At 33.8% G+C, this 25,450-nt stretch overlaps 1 protein-coding gene across 1 annotated transcript in view; it reads right to left on the reverse strand.

The window, feature by feature from the left end:
- Nucleotides 1–963: 963 nt before the first annotated feature.
- Nucleotides 964–25,450, reverse strand: part of HFM1 (HFM1, ATP-dependent DNA helicase homolog (S. cerevisiae)) — a gene marked incomplete at its 3' end in the record, with an annotated part of 38,915 nt that continues 14,428 nt past the window's right edge. Inside the window, exons 15-37 of the mRNA XM_010086108.1 lie at nucleotides 23,650–23,795; nucleotides 22,088–22,182; nucleotides 21,181–21,314; nucleotides 20,457–20,504; nucleotides 18,280–18,360; nucleotides 17,562–17,653; nucleotides 16,613–16,719; nucleotides 16,475–16,522; nucleotides 16,169–16,266; nucleotides 15,952–16,083; nucleotides 13,097–13,182; nucleotides 11,990–12,073; nucleotides 10,788–10,945; nucleotides 9,974–10,077; nucleotides 7,836–7,931; nucleotides 7,326–7,444; nucleotides 5,958–6,040; nucleotides 5,698–5,816; nucleotides 2,729–2,827; nucleotides 2,236–2,296; nucleotides 1,865–1,970; nucleotides 1,319–1,476; nucleotides 964–1,019 (exon numbers count right to left, since the gene is read on the reverse strand). Coding sequence (XP_010084410.1) covers nucleotides 964–1,019; nucleotides 1,319–1,476; nucleotides 1,865–1,970; nucleotides 2,236–2,296; nucleotides 2,729–2,827; nucleotides 5,698–5,816; nucleotides 5,958–6,040; nucleotides 7,326–7,444; nucleotides 7,836–7,931; nucleotides 9,974–10,077; nucleotides 10,788–10,945; nucleotides 11,990–12,073; nucleotides 13,097–13,182; nucleotides 15,952–16,083; nucleotides 16,169–16,266; nucleotides 16,475–16,522; nucleotides 16,613–16,719; nucleotides 17,562–17,653; nucleotides 18,280–18,360; nucleotides 20,457–20,504; nucleotides 21,181–21,314; nucleotides 22,088–22,182; nucleotides 23,650–23,795 — 2,310 coding nt within the window. The remainder of the gene's footprint in view (nucleotides 1,020–1,318; nucleotides 1,477–1,864; nucleotides 1,971–2,235; nucleotides 2,297–2,728; nucleotides 2,828–5,697; nucleotides 5,817–5,957; nucleotides 6,041–7,325; nucleotides 7,445–7,835; nucleotides 7,932–9,973; nucleotides 10,078–10,787; nucleotides 10,946–11,989; nucleotides 12,074–13,096; nucleotides 13,183–15,951; nucleotides 16,084–16,168; nucleotides 16,267–16,474; nucleotides 16,523–16,612; nucleotides 16,720–17,561; nucleotides 17,654–18,279; nucleotides 18,361–20,456; nucleotides 20,505–21,180; nucleotides 21,315–22,087; nucleotides 22,183–23,649; nucleotides 23,796–25,450) is intronic.

Consider the following 25,450-nt stretch of genomic DNA (forward strand, 5'->3'; position numbering starts at 1 on the left):
AAATACAAACAGGCAGTGCAGCAAAACATGGTTGCATTTGGTTGCACTACAAACAATGTTGCAAGAACAGACAGCTACGGTTCTATGTGTGATTTTAACACTTTAATTCCACCCATTTTGAACAATTAACAGTGAAAATTAACATTCTCTTAGATTTTAGGCAATATCATGTATTTTTCTAACTATTGAACTTGCAAGGTCTACTGTTGAAACGCTAGATCTACAAGAAGATATCCAAATTCAATGCCTGGTTGCTTAAATCTGTACTAGGATGCATAAATGTCCATTTTATCACTTTGGGTGTCAAAGTGAACAGCCAAACACAGTTTTAGAATATTGTTCATAGATGCTTTACAGTGGGTTTGTTGAGAGTCTGGAAACCCATTTGCTTGAAGCAAGTTGCACTTATTTATTAACAAGTTGATAGCACTGTCAAAAGGAATATAGTCTAGAATAGTCTACCATTCTACTGCTTTTACTTGTAGATCTAATTATTTAACAAAATCAGTGCTATAAAAAATTCAGCATTAGAGAAACCGAAAAATAAAAGCAAAAAGCATTAAGAAATTCCGAGGAAAGAGTCTTTCATTCCTATAAAGAACACTTGTGAGCAGGCATGTAATAAACAGCTTACTTTCCTTTATGTGATTTTTACTTAATCTATAAATGCACCCCCAGTTTGAGAACTATTCTCCTTAGACACATTCCAATATTTTTCTTTGTAATCCTGAAAACAGCAAGGTCAACAAACAAATACTTTTCAAAACAATATAATACAACTAGAATTCCACAAATTAGATATCAATTTTGTTATTATCTACTCTATACAGCAATCCAGCTATTGGTAAGTAGGTATACAACAGAAATCAAATTCTCTTAACTGGATTTGAAGACTTCACTCTGTAAAAATGACTTTTTTTCCCCAGCACTTACAATGTGTTTTGTTTATGTTTTACAAAATACCATCAAATATTCCAAGAAAGGGCTTGACATCATTGATTTCATCATCAAGAAGATATCTAATGAAGATTAAGGAAACAAAAAAATTAAATCAGTTATAGTACATTAAAACCTATGAAATCAGGAACAAAGTATACAAAGTATACAAAGCATTGTCAAGAGGTACCAAGAAAACCAAAATTTTAAAGTATTCTCCTTTCTAAGAAAAGTGAATTGCTACTATTACTGTGAAAAATTATAGTGAAAAATTGTGAAAATGAATGTTATAAATTAACACATCACCTAAAGGTCTGTGTTCCATGAAGAACTAAGCACTGGAACACTGAGGAATAGAAAAATTTACACAGCTTTTTATTACCTGGGATCTACTTCTTTTTCCTTTTCTTTTGTGAAAATAAAAAAATCCTCCTTCCTAGTGAATTTAGAAGAGTCCGAGATTATTTTTGAGATCGAAGAACACTGTACGTTTTTCAGCTCTTGTGAAGGATTTGAATGATTTTTTTCTTGAAAACTGGACTGCAATGGAGATGTTAAAAAGTGTATGTGGTTAAAATAGCTAACCAAAAGAGAAACTGCCAGATTGTTGTAGTACATAGCACAGATATTTATACTGATGTTATGGTATTTGACAAGGACCAAGCACATTATAAATATAATTATATAGTGGATATATTGCAGATGACAATCAAATTGAGTAATTATTTTGAAGTCATGCTATATAAAGTAAATTCAAGTTCTAGTTCTTTGTGCCATGAATATCACACTCAACACAGGATGCACGTGTGTTTGGACAATACAGAAATCTTCAGAAATTCAGTATGCCCAAACTGATTCATAAGTCAGTTATGGTAAATATATTTACAAATAAAATAATTATGGAAAATTTTTTACTATTTTTACTCACCATATTTATATTTCCAGTCTGTACAGATAAATTCACTTCTGATGTGCTGTTAACCACAGAAACCACTGAGCTCTGAATACTGGTCTCATGTTGTAATATGCATGAACTGAGAATATCAAGTTGAATAATTTAAGTACTTTTACAGAAGTGCAAAATGATTTAATTTTCAGTTCAGGATTTTCTATTTATTTCCCTCCACACTTTAAAAAAAAAAATTCAAATCATTCAGTAATTCATACATTTTAAAAGTTGAAATTTCTCTCACTTTTATGAGTGAACAACCTTCTAGACATTTAATTATACAGATAAGACGTGAAATACAAACAATATATTTAAATGAGTAAAATTGTAATAAATTAAATAATGCTTACTCTTTTGAAATGTCATTTGTGGCTTTGCTTCTTGTGTACTGGCCCAGTGGTTCACACTCATCTGGAATTTGAAGGCAGATATTTCCACGTTCCATTTAAGAATGAAAGTTTTAAAAAATGAGTCACAAACCAGCTGAAACCCCTTGTAAATATTTTATACAATAGGATACATAAGAGTTTGAAAATTATTAAAATGTCTTAACACTTGAAATATTTTGTCCGTGGGTTTAGCGCTAATGTAAGATAAGCAATCAGATAAATTAACAAATAAGCAGTTGCAGACCATAAAAAATTTTTTTCATTAAGACTTTATCAGCTCTCATTTCTGTATTAGATTTGTCTCAATATAGTTGACATTCAAGGCAGAGTAATAAACCTGGCAGTCAAGTCAATTAACCAAAAAATTTCAGGTAGTTCTAATCCTTGTACACTTGTACACTATTCTCAAATGACAGCCTGTAAAATAATTTGTATATAGGAAACAAAGAATTACCTAATTCCCTACTGGCAAAGTTGCTAGCAAATACTAATTTCTCATCATCAATATCATCCCAAACATCATCACTCAGTTCACAGTCCACATCCAAAGCATCTGAAAAACAAGATTTTTATCTGTATCAGTCATGTTACGCATTAAGGATTTTTAACATTGCTTTTTATGCCATTGTCTCTTGGCTCTTCTCACTAACAAACACTGAATGTTTCCAAGAGAAAGGTGTAAAACATTTGTAATGGACCAGTACAGCAAAAACTGTTCTATATTTTTACAACCAGTTGTTCAATCTATTGAAAGGAGGATTGTCACAGAGGCACTTTTTACTCAGCGTTATTTTGAGAAAAGTTATCCTCAGGGTAGTTTCTAGAAAAACAGGCCTTATAAAAATCACTGCAATTTCATTCTTTCCTTTTGCCAGAAGCATTGTTTGATTCCAAATTTAATACTTTGAATTCAGTCTTTTATTCTCTCCACAGTTTTCCAAAACACTCTGAATGCTGTGTTCCTCACATAAATCTAATGCCTAAGAACTAGCCATGACGAACACATTTTCAAGCATTGTTATTAAAATTCTTAACTAAAATGTGATAATGAATGTTTTAAAATACTTTTTTTTTTTTTCTGGTGCAAAGAAGACTTCCCTGTTTCCTCTCTTTCTTTCCCTTTGTTTGTTGTATTCTCTCTTTTTATCACCAGTCCAATTCTGTCTGCTAGTTTTTTTCATCTCTCTCCTGCCATACTACCCTCCAGCATCAGACAGTGCTGGAATCTTCATTCTATTCTCATGGCCCTAATATGCCTAAGAAACCCTGATCCAGATCTCCCTTTGAACAGAGGGGGAGCAGGACAGGCTCAAATAAAAATTCCTGTTCCACAGACAGTGGCAACACCAGGAAGGCACTGCTATTGTAATTTTGGATGTGCACAGTCAGCATGGTGTGTTATTGCACAGACAAGTAGACTTTAAAGAAATTATAGGTTTAGGTTACTAAAATTATTCACAGTATATTCTTAATTACCTACCTTTTTTTTGGTATGGAATGGAAAGATACCGTGTTACAGATGGGAGTTAACCCTATAGAAATCATATGAACTGATGCCCAACTTCATTAGAACTATTTTTGGTGCATTTTTTTTTTAAACGCAGCCAGCCCAATCAATATAGCCAAGGTTACCTTTTCTGCTACTATTCAGTGGAGATCATTTTTAGTCAGCAATATCTACTACATCCCCTTGATCTTGTATGATTTGCCTCAAGATGTTCTTGAGCATAGACTACAGCGATACTGGAATATCCATCTGTCTTCCAATGTGTCATGGTTTTGGCTGGGACAGAGTTAACTTTCTTCACAGTAGCTAGTAAGAGGCTTGTGCTGAGGAGAAGGCTGATAACGTACTGATGTTTATAGTTGCTGCCAGGACAGTCAAGGACTTTTCAGCTTTTCTGCTGTGCCAGTGTCTGCAGGTGCAGGAGAAGCTGGGAGGGAGCAAAGACTTGATTACTAGCCTAGGATTTGACCTTTGGTTTAGGATTGAGACCCAAATTGGCCAATGACATATTCCACATCATGCATGTCATGCCTAGTATACGGATAAGGATCTGTCCAGAAGTTCTCACTCTCTCTCCCTGGGTCACCCCTCTTGCGGGGTTGTCTCATTCTCTCAGTTTGTTCTAGGTGTCTCAGATGATCAGGCTCTTGTCTCTTTTGCAGTTTCAGGACTCTCCCCACTCTGAGATTGTTAGCCAGGAACAGGCTGAGCCTCAGTCATCGGGTGGTGAGCAGTTTCACTGTGTATCACTCATTTGTATATATTACTATAACTATTCTCATTATTATTCTCAATTTTATTGTAGCTTAGTTATTAAATTGTTCTTCTTTCAACCCATGAGTCTCTTTTGCCTTCATCCCTTTAATTGTCTCTCCCATTCCTGGGAGAAGGGAGGGTGAGCAAGAAGCTGCGTGGTGTTTGACTCCCAGCCGGGTTCAAAACTACAACACCATGACTTTATTCTTTTAACACACTCATATCATATAATAACTGCCTGCTCCCCCCAGCAACTGGGGATATGGCTATGCAACAGTCTTCCACTTTAAGACTAGGTAACAACTAGAGCAGGTAAATTAATATGGCAGGAAAATACAAACCATTAATTTAAAGGAATAGGATTACACTCCCATCATCAAAATATTAACTAAAAATGAAATTATGTAGTATAGTTGCCAACACTTAAGGCAGTATGAACTAAAAACATTTAAATTAATTTCAACACATTGTTTCTTATATGTCTGAATACAACCTAAACATTGGAGCTGCTACTTATTCGCCAAATTAATGAAAAACTGATTTACATCAATCTACTGTCACCACATACAATGGCAAAAGGCATGCAGTGAGGGGAACATCACATTTATATATTGATAATGAAGACTGATCATTTAACACCAAATATAAAAACATTGGTAGCCTTTCCAGTGGAAGAGAAACAGAAAGAGGATTTTTTTTTTTCAGATAGAGATGTTTTACTAGTTATGAACTCAGTTACTGAATGGTCACATTTTGTCAACTACCAAACAAAAGCTCATATTTCACTAACTTCTTCCAGCAGAAAGGGAAAAGAAGAAAATGTATAGGTATAGGGATAAAATACCTCTTGCATAACGACTGGCTTCAGTGGAAATACATTACAGTCATACTTTTCAGGAAGTACTTATAGATTTGGACCTTCATATATTTGAATTAGTAATTACTGTTTTATTCAAAGGTACATTTAGATGCTTAGATCTACATTAGAAATTCTTACTGATACCAGAAAGACAGACAATAAGGCCACTACATTTCCCTATATGTCCAGTATTCTATAATGCTATACTGGTTGCTGTAGTGATTTCAGCAAGTTTGAGTTTACAAGTATATTCAAATCAAAACAGTGAAAATAATAATTTCAAACATTAGTAATAACTTACTAATCTTTCCATAATTCCAGGGTTGCAGTTGTTTCTGCGATACTTCTAAGCTGTTAACATTATCTACTTGATCCACTGAAAGTGATGAAGGTGGTAAAGACAACTGTTTATTGCTAGACCTATTAAAAAAAAAACCAACAGTGACATGTCAGTAAAACAGTTGCAGAAAGTTGCAAAATAATTTTATTCACCAAACAGTTTTTAGTTATTACAACTTAACATACTATCTAAAGTAAGTTGTTACTTATATTAATCAGTACCTTGGCAATGCTGGCAACAAAGATCTAGGTGTAAAAACAAATTGTTTGAGATCCACATTTTGAGCTTGATTTAACATCTGCATCTAAAGAAAACAGATTACTGTAACTGATAAGATATAAACATATTGAAAATAGTTGTTTTTTAACAATCTTAACGACATAAAACTGTATCAAGTTAGCATAATTTTTAAAGAGCATACATAAAATGTTTCTGATGTCTGCTTGTCTAACGTAATCAGTTAAAAAGGTTTGAATTACATGCTTCTAGGGGAGTTATCCGAGTACCCTGGCAAAGTCATACTGGTTATCACTAACTCTCATCTGTATTAGCTATAGACTAAATCATTCTCTACTACAAACAATCAATCAAACAAAACCACAAGGAGGAAATAAAATACTCCAATATCTCAAATGCCATTCTTGCTGCAGAAAGAACTAGTTTAGTACCACATTCAAAGACATAAAGTGCAAGACATTAAATTTTTCAGAAGTTAAAAACTAACATGGTTAGTTTTCTTATAAACAAGGGGATCTACCTGTCAATGCAAAAAGATGTCATAGAATCATTAAGGTTGGAAAAGACCTCAAGGATCATCAAGTCCAACCATCAACCCAACACCACCTAACTCACTAAACCATGACCCTAAGCACCACATCTACACATTTCTTGAACACCTCCAGGGATGGTGACTCCACCACTTCCTGGGCAGCCTGTTCCAATGCCTGATCACTCTTTCAGTGAAGACATTTTTTTCTAATATCCAGCCTAAACCTCCCCTGGTGCAACCTGAGGCCATTTCCTCTTGTCCTATCACTTGTTACTTTCGAGAAGAGGCCAGCACCCACCTCTCTACAACCGCCTCTCAGGGAGGTGTAAAGATTGATAAGGTCTCCCCTCAGCCTCCTCTTCTCTAGACTAAACAACCCCAGCTCCCTCAGCCACTCCTCGTAAGACCTGTGCTCCAGACCCTTCAAAATGTCTCTGATAAGTAGAAGAAGCATTACTCTGGTAAGTACCACTATATGTTTTAATTAAGGTAATATTTTTCCAAAGCCAAGTCACAGCACAGTACCTTCCAACGATGTCTCTGTACCTCACCCAACACCATCTATCAAATGCCATAAAAGCAAAAACAAGGAGTACATGCACGGAAGTGGATCATTGGAAGCATCCCAAACGGCAACAGAACCTCTCAAAGATACCTGGACTTCTGGTACCTTTGTACTTCTTTGCTTTTTGCACTCCACACAGAGAAGACAAACTTGAATGTTCATATTTAGTTATAAAATTCTCTCTGCAAACAATATATACAAATACATAACAGATTAAAATAAATTTATTCAATGTCTGACTGTATTCATGTGAACCTTTAACCGTTTTACTGGGGGTACAGATGAAGTTGAGTTCCTGCTCCTTAGATCAGCTAGGTATAGAGAAAACTTTGAATCTCCATTCATCTCAGACTTTGGAGGTACTCCAGTTTTACCTGAGAAAAGGAATTAAAATAATCTGAAGATTATTTTGGAAGGGATAAATCCTAATTCTTTCCAGATCAATGGAAACTTTGCCACTAAGTATTTTCTATTAAAATATCCTAAAAGATTTAACACACCAATATCTATATAAAAGTGTAACAAGCTTGACTTTGCTCTTAATTCATATGCTAGATGTTATGAAAAATATTAATCATTGTAGTGTCTATAAAAGTGTTATTGACAAAGCTTTTTATTACTGCTTTTATGACTGCAACATAGCAACAACTCAGGCCTGACTCTCTTGCTTGCGTTGCTTCTGTTTATGTAGCTATTGGTACTAATGAAGATCTTCTAAATTATTTGTCTAAAACTAACAGAAGTAGTAGATTTAATGAAACTCACAACAGTCATGTCCACATGCATCCTTATGTTTACAGCGATGGTTGCATTCTCTGTTTCCGTATTTCTTGTAAGTTATCTCTTGTTTAGATATGCCTCCTAGATAAATATAAAACAAATACTCATTTTTTAATTTCATATATATTGTTGAAAGAGTACTTCATGCAGTGAAAGATGGGCTAGAATTCATCTGGGTCACTAGAATTTTGTTGCCTTCAACACAACTTTGGGATGCTCAAACAATATAATTAGAAATAAATTAAACAAAGCTACTGAAAAAAAGAGGCACTACCATGTTCCCAAATTCAAACAATAATATTAGATATCAAACACCCATAATTTCTCTTATTTTCAAACTCAAAGAATTGCACTGTAGTACTTGACAAGCAGAAACAGCATCATTGTACTTTTATTACACTTGAGAAAGAAAAAGTATGGATAAATAAAGATCTAGCTCTCTACTCAAAGTAAAATTAAATTTTCTATTGACTTTGGTATTAGCCAGATATTGTGATCTGACCGTTTACCTGTATCTGCTTTTGCTGCTGGCAGACTTTGTGGTGAGCCATAACACACATCACGCGAAGACTCAGCTTTCAGTTTTTGATTTGTAACCACTTTACTTCCCACTGGTTTTGGTGCTAAGTATAAGGCTGTATATGCTTGCTGTATATCAAGGCCAACTTTGAAAAAAAGACAAAAATATTTAAAATTGCTATACACTGTTTCTAAACTACTGATTACCTTCAGTTTTCTGAACAGTTTAAGATGAAATAAATGTTATTAAAAGATTATGGAAATTTGTTAAGATAATGTACCATTAAAAGCACACTATTATATGAATGGATTCTTCATGATTGAGATGAAAAAACCCAAACATTTTCAGAATTAAAGACATAGTTACTAGATTGAGTATCAAAATTAGTCCCTTTAACAGAATTTTTCTGTATTGTTTTAAAACAACATTTATCTATGGCTTTGCACTGCTGATATAATTTTAACTTTAGAATTGTACTACAGTCTGTGTTACAGGAATATCAGCAGCTCTGCACTGGCAAAGGTGTCAAATGACTATGTTGATAGTACTTTTGAAGTTGAATGCTAATAATGGTACTAGTTCTAATTAAACCAAGATTCACATGAGCCTAGGAGATACACCATTTGTAAAAAGACTATTTCTGTCTTTCATTAGGCAAATATTACTGGAAAACCAGACAGGCTTTTAAAAAATGAGATATTTCCTTCAAGTCTGAAGCAGAAGCAGACTTGAAAATAAGTAGAGACTAGGAAGACCTGCCTGTAGTCTAACTTCACTGTTACCAATTTCAGAGAAATTAACTGTTGAGTTTTACTGAACTCAGTACAATGTGTAGACAGCTGAATAGTAATAAAAGGACAAATTTTTCTTAATCTCTATTTGGTTAGAAAACCTTCCTTTTTCCTGAGCCAGGTTTAGCCAAAGATTATTCCAGGCTTGATTACTGTAGTAGTCTCAATATTGAATACTCAATATTCATGGAAACACCAAATATACAGTCTAGTACACAGCAATCTTCTTTACAGGTGGGTCATGATGACAGAATTTAACACAGCCACTCTACTTTTAAATTGTGTTTCAAAGTTCTGTGTTTCAAGGTCATCACTGTCTCTCCTCATCTGCTGCTATAGTTCCAATTCTGTGGAAACTGACACCAAGGGGATCAATGTTTAAAACTACACACATTAAGGCACAACATTTTCCACTGTAGAAATTTCTTGCTACTGAAGTGGAAATTAATCCATATCTAATATTTTTTAATCACAAAACCTATCGAGCTGATAGGTTATCCCAGCCGAAAGTTAATTCAGCTTGAAGACAAAGGGCAAAAGAGAATCCTAATCTGTATCAACAGAGCAAAATGCTATCTCTTAGTAACAGTTTTGATGCTTCCCAGTTCATTAGTATGCCAGTAAATGAACCAAACAGATAATGCAATTAGGACTATTAGGTAATACTCAACCCAATAAAAAACATGTAACAGAATGTTGTTTCCAGATCAGTTCATTTGATTATATTTTTGGTTTTATATAAAGTGTTTCAATAATTTATTCAAAATTCTTAGGCAGTTGTTTTTACATTAAAAGCATACCTATCAACCTACCATAATCAGAACTAATTAAATTTATACTAATGTCCTCTGATTTAAGAGCTCTTTTCACTTCAATTTTCTTCATCCAATTTCCAGTTTTCAGCAGCACAGAATCCCTGTAATGTATCAAATAGTTTTGTTAGACATGGACAATGAAAACAAGACTGTATACTATGGCATCTGTAACTAAGTGAAAGAGCCTTTATTTGGTCTTAGTTCTTGAATTTTGCTTGATAAGTGGCCTAAGAACAACCTTCCAATAATATGTGATTTATGGCTATAAGAGAGCCAGGATCCTGCAGATCAGTTTCAGTTCTGCCAAAAGCACCAGACTTCAGCCAGAACTCACATGAAGGTCACGCAGTTGGAAAATATTTTTTTCTCTTTTCCCATTTGGTCCAAGCATATCTTAGCCAACTGGAGAATTTAATTCCATCTCTGAGTGAAAAAAAATTTTGACAGTATGATGTAATTAAAGAAATATAGCTAATAAGAGTAAGCAACAACTTAAGAATGTGTCTTTTTAATACGTATTGTACTTGTTTTATATTTATGTGGAAATTATGATTTCCATAATATGACATCAGTGTTGTACAGATATTTACACATACTTTCTGTAGTGACAAGCACACTGACATGTCTTTGGGGGTTTTGAATCTAGTGCAGCACTTTAAATGACAGCAGTGACTAGAAAATCCTGAAGGATAAAGAATAATTTTGTACCATTTGGCATCAGTAGAAAGTATTGCAAAAACTGCAAGTCACAGAAAGGAATAAAAGCCAACACCCTTGAATATGTGAGGTGGAAAACCCCGATCATACATACAGAATTTTCTGATTAAAAATGACTCGGTTGTCAGCATCTCCTATGACCAATGTAACATAGTGAAAGTCTGTCGCTGTTCTCTTTTTCTGTAGCTGCTCATAGTTTATTAATTTGATAGTTACTAAGATTTCAGCCAATGTATCACTGTATTTTGGAAGCTAGGAAAAATAATAGAGAAGACGACATAAATGCTAAAATATATAAAATAAAATATATGCCCTTCCATAGATTTTTAACCGTTGATACAAGCAAGCACAAAGCTCCATTAATGCAATTTCAATTTGTGATACAATTTTTATTTGTTGTTCGGAGACACCATTATACAGTACTAAATTGCCCATAGCTGAATATCCTAAATTTGATTAAGCATTGAGAATAAAAGAGTCTACATTAAGCCCTTGAAAAATTCTCCTCTGTTCAATGCAAACAGAAAGATGCAAGAAGAAAACTAGGTATGTTTTGGCATCCCAACATTCCTCTATATTTATAACTGTTAAATCTTTCTTCTGAGAATAACTTTGCTCATCTGGTATCATGACAAATGAAAAACTAAACCAGAACTGATTGTTGTAACAACAGTATTTTACACATTGAGTTTTTAAATGCAAAGGTGTCTTCATTTGTACCAGCTTCACAAGATACTAAGGCTATTTTTCAAATTTTGCATTTCAGAAAGATAGAGTGGCTATGTGACCTGTTTAAAGACAAAATGCATATCAGAACCACAAAAGCTCTTGATTGCACATGGAGTTGCACCCTTCCTTTGAAAGGGCACCAGCTAGGTTAATATAATAATTTACTGTTTCTCTGTATTTCTAAATGTGACATAGAAAATAAACATACATTAATGCTTCTTCATTAAGTCTTATATGGAATTTTTTTGTCTCTACTGTTCATTTATATTCAAGATAGAAGAGACCTCTCAGACTCGCATATAAAGCTAGAATTTGGAATATACTGGTTTGCATCTGTAACATAAAATGCTATTAATGAGAGAGAGGGGCCAACGTATTATAGGAGACATCTATTCCAAGGCTCTCCTTCAATGTTTAAGAGTTTGATTATACATGCTGAGGTGGAACGAGGCCACAATATTGTGTAATCTTCTATCAGTGAGGGCTCAAAATTTCTTGAAGTCAGTATTTGCTCCTTCATTTAATAATATCAGCATAAATACATAAAATAAATAGAAAAGCATTTACCTGTTCAATGTCAAGTTCATATTTTGGAAGGTGCAAAACAGATTCTTTTATCTGGTTTCCAAAAGGAGGATGTCTGTTTAAAATCTGCAAAGATTTAATTTTATTTCTGATACATTAATCTGATCAGAGATGCCAACAGAAATGTAAATCCAAGGAATCAAAGTCACCAAAGTAATTATGCTATCAACAAAAGCCCTTATCACTCCTGGTTCTCTGCTGTCAGTGATGCCCTGAATAGCAACACAACCAAAAGAAAATTTCAAAACTTCTTCATGTTGCTACCACTTATTTCAAAACTTCTTCATGTTGCTACCACTTGTGTTTGGGTAACAGCCAATGAACTAGCCAATGGCCTCAAAATCTGACTACTGAGGTTTCATATGAGATGACTCTTCTATGTTGCCCTAGCTTTAGTCAGAACAAAACAAATGACAGGAAAACTGCAAAAGGGGGCAGAAAAGAGAAATCAGATTCCTAAAGCCAAAACATAAAAACCCAAGTAAGATGCATTTCCTTTAGAAATCTTCTATATGTTCAGAACACTGGGAAAACAGTCTCCTCAGAAAAGAAGCCTAGAAGCAAAGAACTTTTCCTGGGTATCTAACTTCCCTACAATAAGTGCTTTATAGATGATTCAGAAGAATTTTGTTCTATGACTGTCTTTAACTAAAACCAGCAATAATGGAAATTCCGGATTCTCATAATTAACATACATTAAGAGAAACTGTAAATACATATTATTTTTATACTATTTCTAACTCTCCTAAAAGGGAAATGCATATTGTCCTTTGTTTCAAACCATGTTAATGATGAAATTCTACATATTTAAGCAACTGCTTTCCAAAACCAGCTAAATCAATGAAATCATCCACATTAAATTTGTTAGCATAAAACATCATATACATATTCAAGGAAAAATAGTAGTAGTCATTATTTTTTTTTAAATTAATATAAAATGAGTATAAATGAATAAACCACTTAAACCACTCAATGTTGCTGACAATCATATAGGAGATATATATTAACCATACCATTTTTTACTGGTAACAGTATTAACACTGAATATTTTCCTTATCATATTTATCTGCATACAAAATAATAAATTACCAATTCAAGTTCCCTTGCATTTATGTCTTCTATTTTTTTAAATGTTGTGAGCCCAGCATTTACCATAGCATTTGACAGTGATACACCTGTGAAAAAAATTAAGTTTTATGCTGTTAAATGACAATCACTAATCGCAAATTACTCTCAACAACTGCATTGTAGCAGGTAAAATGAAAGCAGAAATAATTTTATAGTATGTTTATCCCAGCTTTTTCCCAGCAAATCACTAAATTTCTTTTCAGTTGATTAAATATTTTAGTATTATTTAATTTTACTTATCTATTAGTAAAGAGAAAAAGAAATGCGATACAAATCAAACGTGAAAGCATTCAATATTTCAATACTGACAATTTTTAGTTATATTTTCTAGAGTAAAACAGATTTTAGATAACTTTCTACAGGAGTCAAGAAATGGGTTCTGCATATATGATGAAAAAAAGCACATCACATAGCATTCTTTGTCTCAGAAACATTTTCCCTATCCAAGGAATTATTTAACTATGCTAAATTCATAAGGATCTAAATGTTTTTGAGCAAGCTAATAGCAAAATTCACCCCCAAAATATTTATTATGATCTTCTAGGAGTCTTTGCAGATTTAGCAAAAAATTTTTCTATGGCATATCTGCCACAAAAGTGGACTGACAGAGGATTCCACATGCAATCTTATTCCTCTTCATGATTCCTAGTTCCTTCAAAATTCCAGTGAGATTTAGAGTCATCACAGCATACGAAAAGTCACTTCCCTTACCTGGAACTACAGCCTGCCACAATAACTGCAGTAATTTTAGATAAAAGATAACACCAAATACTTAGAATGACTATGTGGATTCTTCATATGCAATTTTGTACAAACAGTAAAAGAGATCTAAAAATTAAGTGGGAAACCTCTCAAGAAACTCATGTATATTGGAACATCTTTTGGGTCTGACTTAGGGAAAGCATCTTCTCCCATCTCCCCTCTCCTTTGCAGAAGCTCTGCAACAGCCTGAAGACTCTCCCTTATGACTTGTGCAGCTATTTTAGTTAGAGCTGTTGCCCTGTTTCTTTATAAGTGAAGCTGAAGACTAGTTCTTTTGTCATAATGCCTAAAATGGCAGAAGGGTTTCCACCAGTGAAGAAAATACGAGATATAAATAAGACTTTTTATCTATTTCTGAGCAAGAAAAAAAACAAGTGGAAATCAAACTGAACAGGTAGTAAAGGTGATAACATCCTGCACAGCAACTGATCACTATCCTGTCTGTCAGAACAAGCAAACAGAAAGCAAGCATATCATACAGCAACAAGAGGGAACATCATTATTGGATAAGAGTAGCAAATTGAGATAATTTTAAAAATGCAGTAAGAATTCAACTTACTCCTCAATCTCAGTAAGGCCAAAAGTTCAGTTAAAGAACAGTCATTCTGATAAAGGAAATACTGATTACTAGGCTTTTAAGATTCAAAAAACAACATACTGAGATAAGAGTTTAAAAATTTGATATTTGTGAATATGTTACACGGCATTGGTAAATTACTGTGAGCTTAAACAATTTACTTAACTTCACAAACACTTAAAACAGGCTTAGCAGCCATAGCATGACAGAGGTCAAGAATCAGACATCAAAATATAGCCATCAATTCAATATCTGATTCAGGAAAAGAGAGAACTATCAGGAGATGGTTCAAAAGAAGGCTGTGAGGAAAACAAAATTTGTTTTGAAATTTAGCAATTCTTTGTAACATATGCTCCAAGAGCAATGACAGCATAGGGAATAAACTTTAAAAAAAGGAAAACAGGACAGATGTATATATATATATAGCACTTTTATTATTAAAAAGCTAAAACTGACTTTATTCTACTGAATATAGTGCACAGGAAAGGATTTGTGTACACTGCAAGTGCCATGTTTATTCCACTCATCCTAACCCCCTAGAAATGCTGAACATGAGGCAGACTCCTCAGATGATCCTGTGCACATCAGCACAGATCCAGGAGTAGTGGAAGCGGGTTCCCACCACACTACCATGCTGCGCACAAGCTAACAAACCCTGTCCCTTGGTTTGATTCCACATGAATGAGGCAATACAGGTTCTGCCCCTGAGCTAGCAAAGCTGTAATGTACTGAACCATATGGATCTTCTGGCTTAGACATTCTAATGCATAATTTGCAGATGTCTGTACTATACTGTTCTGTACAGAGCAGATGTGTTTAAAAAAAAAAAAAAAAAAAACACTGCAGTGAACTCTGAAAGCATGAAGGTATGATAAGACCAGACATCAAAGCAGGAAGCTATATTATTACCTCAAACAAGTATAACTACATTTTTAAGATACAGAGGACTCCAAAATTTCTGAACTCCTTTTCAAATAATTATGGCAAGTCTGTACTTCCAGCCAGTTTGTCCAGTAAGAGGATACAGTGATAGGAATATTATTAGAAACTAGTGATCCTCATGTGTGTAAGAACCTTTATTTCTATTTCATGATTCCTGACCATGTCAATGCAAATTAAAGGGCTTTCACATATACAAGTAACAGGACCTACAGTGACAGCTGTTTGGAAAGGAAGCCATAGCCCAGTTAGAGATATACAATCACACAAATGTGGAATATGCCCAAGATACTGTGATGAACATTAAGAAAAAGAACAACTCTGACATACTTTGAAAGCCTGAAGAAAATTACAAAATGGATTACTTTTACTTTTATCATGACAGACTGTTCTGACAACTGTGGTGCTCAACTGTGGCAAATGAGTAATTAGGAGACTCATTTAATTATGTAAGCAGACATCCTTGAAATTAGCAGGCTAATTATGAGTTTTGATTCTCTATCAGATCACACCTTTATAATTTTTGACTAGTACCTACCAATTTTTTCCAATTGTTTAGACACATGAAGTGAATTTTCCCAAAGTCTGCACCTGAAACACTTTGCTAAAATCAGGGAGTTTAATAAAGCAGAAAAGTTGTTCTTACATGATGCCAGAAAGTCAGATAACCCTGTAAAAATAAGATTGACTTAAATTAATCAAATAAAATCTACCTTATTATTATATGCACCAAAAAGAATTAAATTTTACCATACATCTAGTAACTCGTAAGCCATTTCTAAATATTCTGCCAGTATCTTGTGTCAAAGTAAAGTCTTGAATAGGAATGCATCCTAGCTGAGCCTGAATAAGACTGGAAAAAAAGAAGTTTTTGCTATATAAATCATACTGTAAGCGAAGTATAACAACATAAAAGTTTCTACTGGAAAACAAAAGAAAATTCAGCTTGAAACAATGAAATGCAAGACCTCTATAAAAACAATACATATTTCAGCAGGGACTTCAACAGCCATAAAATGACAGCTTTTCAATAAAAAGTAACAACACAATATAATATTTACCAGTTTATTTTCATTTCTCTGGTTTTTATCTTTCCCTCCATTGGAAACCTATGCATGAAAAAATACATATTTTCTTTTATTCATTTTATTTATTGCTAAAAAGATACTTTCCTTTGTCAATGTATTTATTTTTTATACCTGATAGTTATTTTGTCCTTGTCTTTATTCAAAGTGTTCAGTATTTTCTTTTCATTTGTTCTTAACTTGACATCCAGAAATTCTGCGCAGTTGGAGATCATTGTTATCTGCAACAATTTAACTATTTATTTATTGTTTTTCTTTGCCATTTTTTTACTTCTTCCAATTTTTAAAGTTTATTTAAAAAAAAAAAGAATTTATTCTCTCAACAGTATGACCATCAAAAGATGGTCAATCAGTTATTTCTGATACTGACCAACTTTCTTTCAGCTTCCTATAAAGGCTACTACATAACAAGAGGAAGAATTTTCTTTCAGTTTTTTGATTACTATTCCACTTTAATTTATACAAAATCAACCACCCTGCTAAGACTTTATGACATACAGGGCAAATATAAATAGTTTTTGCTATCTGTTATGTATTTCGCTTTACTTTCTTCATAGTTTAGTAACAAAGATAGCCATAGGAGAACAGGCATTCAATTTTTTCATGGCCAATCTGTTCTACCATAGTATTTGCTGGAAAACAAAATGTCTTTTGTGACTTAGCAGTAGCAATAACAACCTGTTATCTGGCAGAGGAAAATTACTTAAAACAGAAAGACAATAACATTCCTTTAAAAGTAAAATCTGTTCTCCTTGCAGCTGGTTTTTTTTCAATAAAATAACTATCAAACCCTAAAACAATATCATGTTTAATACACAAACAGAACAGCTTCAGCAGCTTTATATCTTCATAAGCAAGGTTAGTGAGGGGAGAAAGAGTAGCAAATCAAAAGATCTCGGAGTAAAAAGCCTCAAAAATACTCCATATGGAATTTGTTTAGATGTACTCTCTAAAACTTTGCATAAACAAACCCTGAGCTCTTTAAAAGAAATAAAAACTTCTGTTTCTTATCTTTGTTTCAAATTGATTGAACATGTAGATTTTCTTTAAAAAGTTAAATTACCAATTCATTTAAAGTCTCTGTTCCTTTCATTGTGAAAAACTGTTTCACTGTATCAAATGCAATATAATACCATGCCATTAATCTTCCAGTCTCTGTAACAGAAGAATATACCTTAAAAAATAAATATGCCAAGTATTTAACTGCATTTTATTTTAAGTCACAAAATCAAATTAGTTTTCTTATTACAAGGCTCTATGAGATTTACCACCACTGACTCAGTAAGTTATTGCCCCCAGCCATCTGACGGATATTAATGATCCCATCACAGAGTGGCAGAAATAAACATGTGCCAGTTAACAGTTTTCTCCAGTGGAGATGAATTCACACTAATATACCAGACTGTGAACTGTGGTTGATGAGAAGCCAACCACCTCTAGCAGAGGATTGTAGAAAAGAGCAGGTATTGATAAAACCTGTCCTTCATTGCACTGCGTCATATCCAGTTATCCTGTGATAACGTTCTGTACTTTTCTCCTAATCTGCAACAAAATTTCCAGCAACAACAAGAGAAGATCTATTCATGGATCAACATTAAGAGAATGAACTTCCATTATTTTTTAAAAAAAACTTGCTCATATGTTCTAGTCAAACAATCTCTCAGATTCTACTACATTTGTGTACTCCTATTAATGGGTGACAGGAATAGCTGAGACCTTTTGTAGTTCACTACTATCTCAACATCACTTCTGAAAATTAGTTTATTTTTAAGAAGTGTTACCTGTTGGTTTGAAATTATTTGCTTCATCCATCCTGATCAAATCAAAAGATGACAAATCATTTAAGTTCTTCAAACACAGTTCTGTCGACAATTGAAAATATGTCTATTTTTAGTACATACAGAAAAACTTTATCTATTTACAACCAAAAACATCATCATCAAATTGCAATTAATGTATACCCAAGTTAATTCCACTGAACTCAAGTAAAGGTTTTAGAATATGATCCAGCTTGGTCTAGTGGAAGGTGTTTCTGACCAAGGCAGGGGCGTTGGAACTCAATGATCTTTAAGGTCCTTTCCAACCCAAACCATTCAGTGATTCTGTGTAATTTTGCTAAAGTTGGTAGTTAACTTCTGCCTAGGGAAAGCTCACTCAAATATACTTGATATGGGACAACCTAACTCTCTCTCAGTAAAGCAAAAGTATCAAAAGAAAAGAAACTAGATGTGCAGAACGTAGGCTGCCATATTTAATTCTGAATGACAGACCAGAGAGTCCAGTATTTATATAAAAGACTTCCACTACAGTGTTAACACTTAAATGGCTGACATCCACAGGTATTTATGAATCCTTCATCAGAAATTTTCATACTTTATCAGGTGCATTTGTACTTACTTCACTAAAACTATTTAGTTGGATATCTGCATGAGGGTGACAAAAGTTTTGTTTTTCTCCCTTTCAAAATCAAGGTAATTAAAAGGCAAAATTTAAATTAATATAATGTTTAGAATTTAAAAGTAAGTTGGGAAAGCACTCGAAATGACAGTTCCCATAACAACCAGAAATAATTCACATTGCACATGAAAGGTATGAAATCATACCCAACTATATACATTACTACAAAATATTTCATGTGTGCAGGGAAAATGAGCTAGTTTAAGAAGTTTAAAAACAGGTTGTTTTTAAGATCAGGGCATTTCAAGGAAATATAATCCACACCTAAAAAGCATTTGTAAGTGAAGCCTTCTACCCTAGCACTATCTGTAGAGGTGATTTCAAACCATGCCTTCTCCCATAAAGGCTTATTTAGGTATAACATGCTTCATTCCCTGCATTCCTTTCAACTGACATGCCTAAAAATAGAAATGTCTTGATCTAAAACAGAATTTCTTAATTATGTATTTGCATTCTCTTAGTTCTTTGCTATTGTATTATGCATTTGCAATTCATATTCAAATTTTAAAACTAAATTTGGAATTAAAATAGCAAAATAATTCTTAAGAGTATCTACTGAATCCATGCATCTGAGATATGACTGCTATTGTATGGAACGCTTGATGCATAGAAATCTTCAAAAGACTCCAAGTCTTCCCTTGACGCCCCTAAGCAAAATGAGTAATTCAATCCAAAAGGGCCAAATTTCAAGTAACAAGCCAATAATACACTAGAATGCAAAACATTATGGTCAGAGAGTGGAATTCTCAGATCACACCAGTCCAGATGTCTGAACAGAAAACCTATACAATATGAGTATTGTGACTTACCTGTACAAAAATACAGAATTTAAGATTTGCTCCTATCCTCCAATTCACTGAATCCATCACAGGACAAGATCTGCCACATTCTGGAGTTCTCTAAAATTCCTTTTTCACATTACTTATGCATTTTTGTATGACCAATGCAAAAATATCCATTAAAAAAAAAAAAAAAAGCGTTCTCTCTCTCTTCACCTGCTCTTTATTATTGCTGCCTAACATGTTATAATAATGCAATTTTAAACTGCTTCTGCACAAGGTGAAGATGTTCACATTTTACATCCTTTGTTTTCAAGGCTAAATTTATGATGAAGGGAAGATGGCAATTTCTGAAATGGGCTTTCTTGAAAGTACAGTAACAGAAATTAACGAAAGCAAATTAGATCAAAGGAAAGTTAGGAAGAATGACAAGCAATCAAAATTAAAGTGCTCTGCTTCATATTTATGAGTACGTATATGGAGATGAGACAGGTAAAGGCATTTAATTCTTTTCCTCTACACAAGAAAAACTTTTCCACCAGTAAAAATGTACTGATAGCATTTGAAAAATATTAATAATTAAACAAAATCAATAGCACAACACAGTAAATTACATTTGCTCTGTGAATGGACCTATTGGAATTAATAGATATATATAATAAACATGGATGAACCTACCCTAAAGTGTAGGATTTTACTGAAAAAGCTTAAAAGCCACTTACCTTGTAATTTTGCTTCAATTCCAATTTTATCCAATCCAGATGAAAAACCTCCATGAAAAGACAAAAGGCTTTTTAACCTAATACAATGACATATTTCATCCTCAATATCATTACTCATCAAAACTGATTTGCTGAGTTTTGGGAGCCAGACAAATACCCCAAAGTGAAAAATTTGTAAGTATTTATTATACTGGGAACAAGTCAAAAGTCTTACATAGTGTAAGTATCTAAGTATCAATAAGCAGCTGATAGAACAAATGTGCAAAGAAACAAAGATATGGTCAGGGCTGGGGACCAAGAGGCTGTTCTGGACAAAACAAATTGAAGCCATCAGCATTAAGACTACTGAAATTTAGTTTTAGAAAAACTATGAAGTATTAGACATTTTTTTTCTTAGCAGCAGATTATATAGTCAGCACTGAAGTATATTATAGCTTGGTACTGCATTAATGCATGGCCCAGTGTATTAAGATTAAAAGAAATACATCATCACGAAGTTCTAAATGGCTTCTTCATTGTTTTTTTTTTTAATGTTAGACTATGCTGAAACTCCTATCACTTATATTAAAACTTGTTGTTCCTAAAAATGTTACAGGCCATATTACACATCTTGTTTTCAACCTCTTATGAAACAATAGTCCATAAGAACATGAAACAAACAAATAATATGAATCTAACACATCCTACTGTCATAATTTTCATCAGTTAAAAAAACCCAACAAACCATAATGAGTTGGATTTTTCAAGGCTCTAATGTACAAGAACGTTGACCGTATCCATTCCAAAGCTACAGTAACATCTGTGACAGTATGTAGCACTATTTCTGCGTTTAAGTGCTCAACAAGATGCTTGTGCAAGCTAGCAAAAAAAAAAAAAAGGTAAGTGTATATATATAGTAGCACAAAAGTTTTTTGAAAACAAAAAAGGACAAACCCCTCCTCCAAAACCACAACAATTTTTTTTTACTGTCAACTGTTCACATTAATCAGTGAAATAAAAATAAAACCCTAAAGAATACATAAATGATCAATATAATGTGCTTATTATGGCTTACTGTCCAGCAAGCAATATATAAAAAAGCCCATCAACTGTAAAGTTTCACAATTATTTAGAAAACAAAGATAGACATATTTAAAAGTCAGAGCAGTACTGATATTTTGAATATACTTGAAAAATTAAACCTTAACAAAATTACATGAGCAAAATTTCCTGTTTTACCATTTAATGTCTTAACCCTCCTACATATTTCTCCTGATATTCTGTTCACAGCAAGTGAATTTTGCAGTCTGGTATTTTCCACACTATCATCTAAAAATTCAGAGACACTATCTGGGTTAAATTCTTGCTTTCTGTCTTTCAATAACTGCTATTTCAGTTTCTCCATAAGCAGGAATCTACAATGATTTTTTTTTAAGTGGTTTTTTTTGTTTGTGCTCTAAAGATGGTTTTCGCTGATAAAACAGAGGCTGTTAACTTCTGAATAGACTGAGTTGAATTTTCTTAAATTTTTCTTAAATTCCTTCTAAATAGACCAAAAAACCACCCCAAATACCCACCTGAAACAACACATTCTGCAGAAACTATGAAACATTGCTACCATCCATATAGTGTCATAAAAAATACTCAGTTACCTGCTCTCTATTACATCAGCACCATTTAACATCTGTATATACTTCTCCCTTGTACTCCAACGAGTCATAATAACTGCTGTAGCTGTGGTGTCAAACTGAAAAATAAAACAACAAAGACTTCTCTCTAGCTCTTCACAAAAAAATTCCACTTGAATATAAATCACATATCTGTTGAAACCTTTTCCATGAAATCCTTGTCAAAATGGCTGTTGAATGACAAGGCCTCTAACTTCAAGGCAAGTTCTAATTCATGTGGGTAGCAAGCAGGACTTGGGACTACAGCCATTGCTGGCAGGCAGGTCAGCACACCAGCCCCTATGTGCTAGTGTACATGGAGCAGAGACATGCCAAGAAACAACACAAACATGAACTGATATTGACCTCCTTACAAGGTTCACAGCTAAGGAAGGATTCCTAACCATAACCACAGAAAATAATTTACTGACGTGAATTCTCAGTAATCCCCAAACATTAGAAAGTCTTGAATGAATAGTCAAGCCTTTTATAGGAATTTTTTATAATCTTCATCATCTACTCTCAAGCCACCTCACTTTACATTGTTTTGTTATGGAAACAATACTGTTAGACTGATTTATTGGTTTTTGTATCAGAAGTTTCCTGACTTTTTGCATTTTTTAGATCAGATTAGTGTATGTAATACTGAAAGACAAATAAATATTGGTAAATATTTCAGGTCTTGACTCAGTAAATTGAAGGTCCTTAGAGTCACAACTTTAAATAACTTACTGCATTACAATCTCTAGCAAAAAAGACCCCAATCAGTTAAGAAAGTTAGGACTACCAGAATTTACATACTAGTTTAGATCTTAGGTCCTGATAAAATACTGTCATGTACACAACATACCACAGTGGCTAATATAAGCAGCCTCTGGAGACTGATGTGGGGTAAGCTATCTCCTGTTTGAGGCTTTATCTGTATTTCTAAAAATTAAAAAACTTAGAAGTGTAAGATTTAACACAAATGATTCAGAGACTTCAAGGAGGTATAATTAAAGTAACTTTTTTTACGCCCCCCTTCTGTTTTAAAACCAAAGCAACGTCTAAACCTTTTCTAAAACATAGCATTCTTGGCATCAGCAACCTCTTGTGGAAGCAAAATGAATTATAGCTTTTTGAAAGCCACGTTTCTGACCCTCCCCCTCTACTCCATTTCTAACTTAGATATTTTCTTGTTCTGATGTTATGAGAACAAAAGCACGTTGCTGTCTATACTAGTCAATATTCCAGAATTTTTATCATGCAATTTATAAGCTGTGTGCCAGCTTCTTACTTTTTCTCTAATCTCTATTTGTTATGTAACCCAAATGTAATCTTTAGATCTTTTTCCAAAGCAAAAAGCAGTACTTTCTAGCAGACAATACAAAAAGCAAACAGACTTCTTCCTCCACTAAGAAATTACCCAGATGTAATATAACTGTTAATAACAACTCTTTAAAAACCAAATGCTGCAGTAAAATTGTTGGCATTGTAGTTTCTTTGCTGAGAATAGTTTCTACTGATCTGCCTAGAGATAGCATCAATATAATTTAGCATTAACTTACCTGAGGCCTTCCTGCTCTCCCAATCATTTGCAGAATATCAGTTTCACTGTACTCTTGGAACACTCCTCCAACATAGTGCAGTGTCGATTTTATAACCACCAGGTGTGCAGGTAGATTGACTCCCATAGCTAAGGTGCTAGTAGTAACTACATCAGATTAAAGTTTATTGATTGCAAGATGAACACCATTTGAATGTCTGGCAGACATTAAACAACCAGTGAATAAGTGACTAACTCTTGATTCCTAAGAATAGTGAAGTCAGTGGGCATTTGGCACCACAAAGAATTAGACATAGATTACAGACATGTATTTGCATAACAAGTTCTGTGAATCTGATCATCTGCATTCATTTATTATCAAGTATTCTTTAACAAATTACATCCCAGATATTTCTATTTAAACATTCCTTAACATCTGGTGATAATCCAGAATCTCATCTTCAATATAACGCATACACACACTGAAGCAGCATTATTCATATTTCTTCATAGACAGGTATTTAAATACAGCCATGACTTTATCTTGCTTTGTAGTGATCAATATCTTTAAGATTTTTTAAGTCAGTCATTAGAATTGTTTATATTCATGGTACGAAATCAGAATGACCACTAGTACTACCACAATACTTTACCAATACACACTCTCACATGGAAAACACCACTCAAGTTTGTGGCAAAGTATCTCACACTCATGTTTTCTAATTCAGTCTCTCTAACAAATATATGGAGTGGCAGGAACTGAACATGGAAAGCCAGCTTTACAAGCCTCCTGGTACAACTACTCATTCCACTAGGAAAACAAAGTACTAATGAATTTTCCAATTCTTTTTTGAAATAAAATAACTAAAATTAGTTATTATAGGTGCATCAGGAAAGAATCCAATATAAAGGCATAACCACACCATCTTGGGAGAATATAATTGTTTTTCATATTGTGACGGTATGCAAAATAGGAAATTTCGCAAAGCAAAATGACCTAACCACAAAAAAGTTGCAAAGAAAGGTTACTTACCAGAGCAATCAGAGCTTCAGTCCATGTGTGTATATACACACACACGTGTATATATGTATACACACATTGTGAAAATATGTGAAATATCTATCTCAAGACCACAGAATTTTCCCCCTTTGCGATAGCTGTGAAAGGTGTGTTAAAAGCCTACCCTCCATCATGCTCACAGTCATATAAAGTGGAATATGCCCAATACTCTGTTTCCCTTCAGTTGTAGAAATGCAGTTCCAGTATCTCAGATGATTCTGAAATGTTCATACAAACTATACATTTCAAAGGACTTCAGTACCAGTAAGCAACTTCGCATTTTCTCAGTGGTAGTCCAAATGTATATTTACATTGTGCTCAGCTGTGGCACAGGGTCTCAAAATTATTGTTGCAAAGAGCAACTGTAGAACTACCGTCTTCGGACATTTCAGAAATGGCCCCACACTTGTCAAAGCCAGACACAGTGCACCAGGCAGCCAAAGTACAGCAGATTGCAAAGATGCAGAGACTTTTTAATACCATGGACACTGCAACTCTGGCAAGGTTGCCAGATCACAGTAAGGGTTATCTACCTTAAATTTTCATAGTGAGTCATGACCACTGAACAGGAAATAAAAAATCCATGAATCTTTCAGTGTTACACATGAACCACACAGACAATTCCCCATAGGGTCTTAAACTTTTTTACAGAAAAAGAAATCCTGGATGAGATGAAACCATCATGTCTCGAACAGATACCTTCTCATTTCAGCTAACAGCAGATAGAATATTTCTTAGGAACCTCCCTATCAGTCAAAGCACC

Source organism: Pterocles gutturalis, unplaced genomic scaffold (assembly GCF_000699245.1).
Source record: "Pterocles gutturalis isolate BGI_N339 unplaced genomic scaffold, ASM69924v1 scaffold47755, whole genome shotgun sequence".
Classification (NCBI taxonomy): domain Eukaryota; kingdom Metazoa; phylum Chordata; class Aves; order Pterocliformes; family Pteroclidae; genus Pterocles; species Pterocles gutturalis.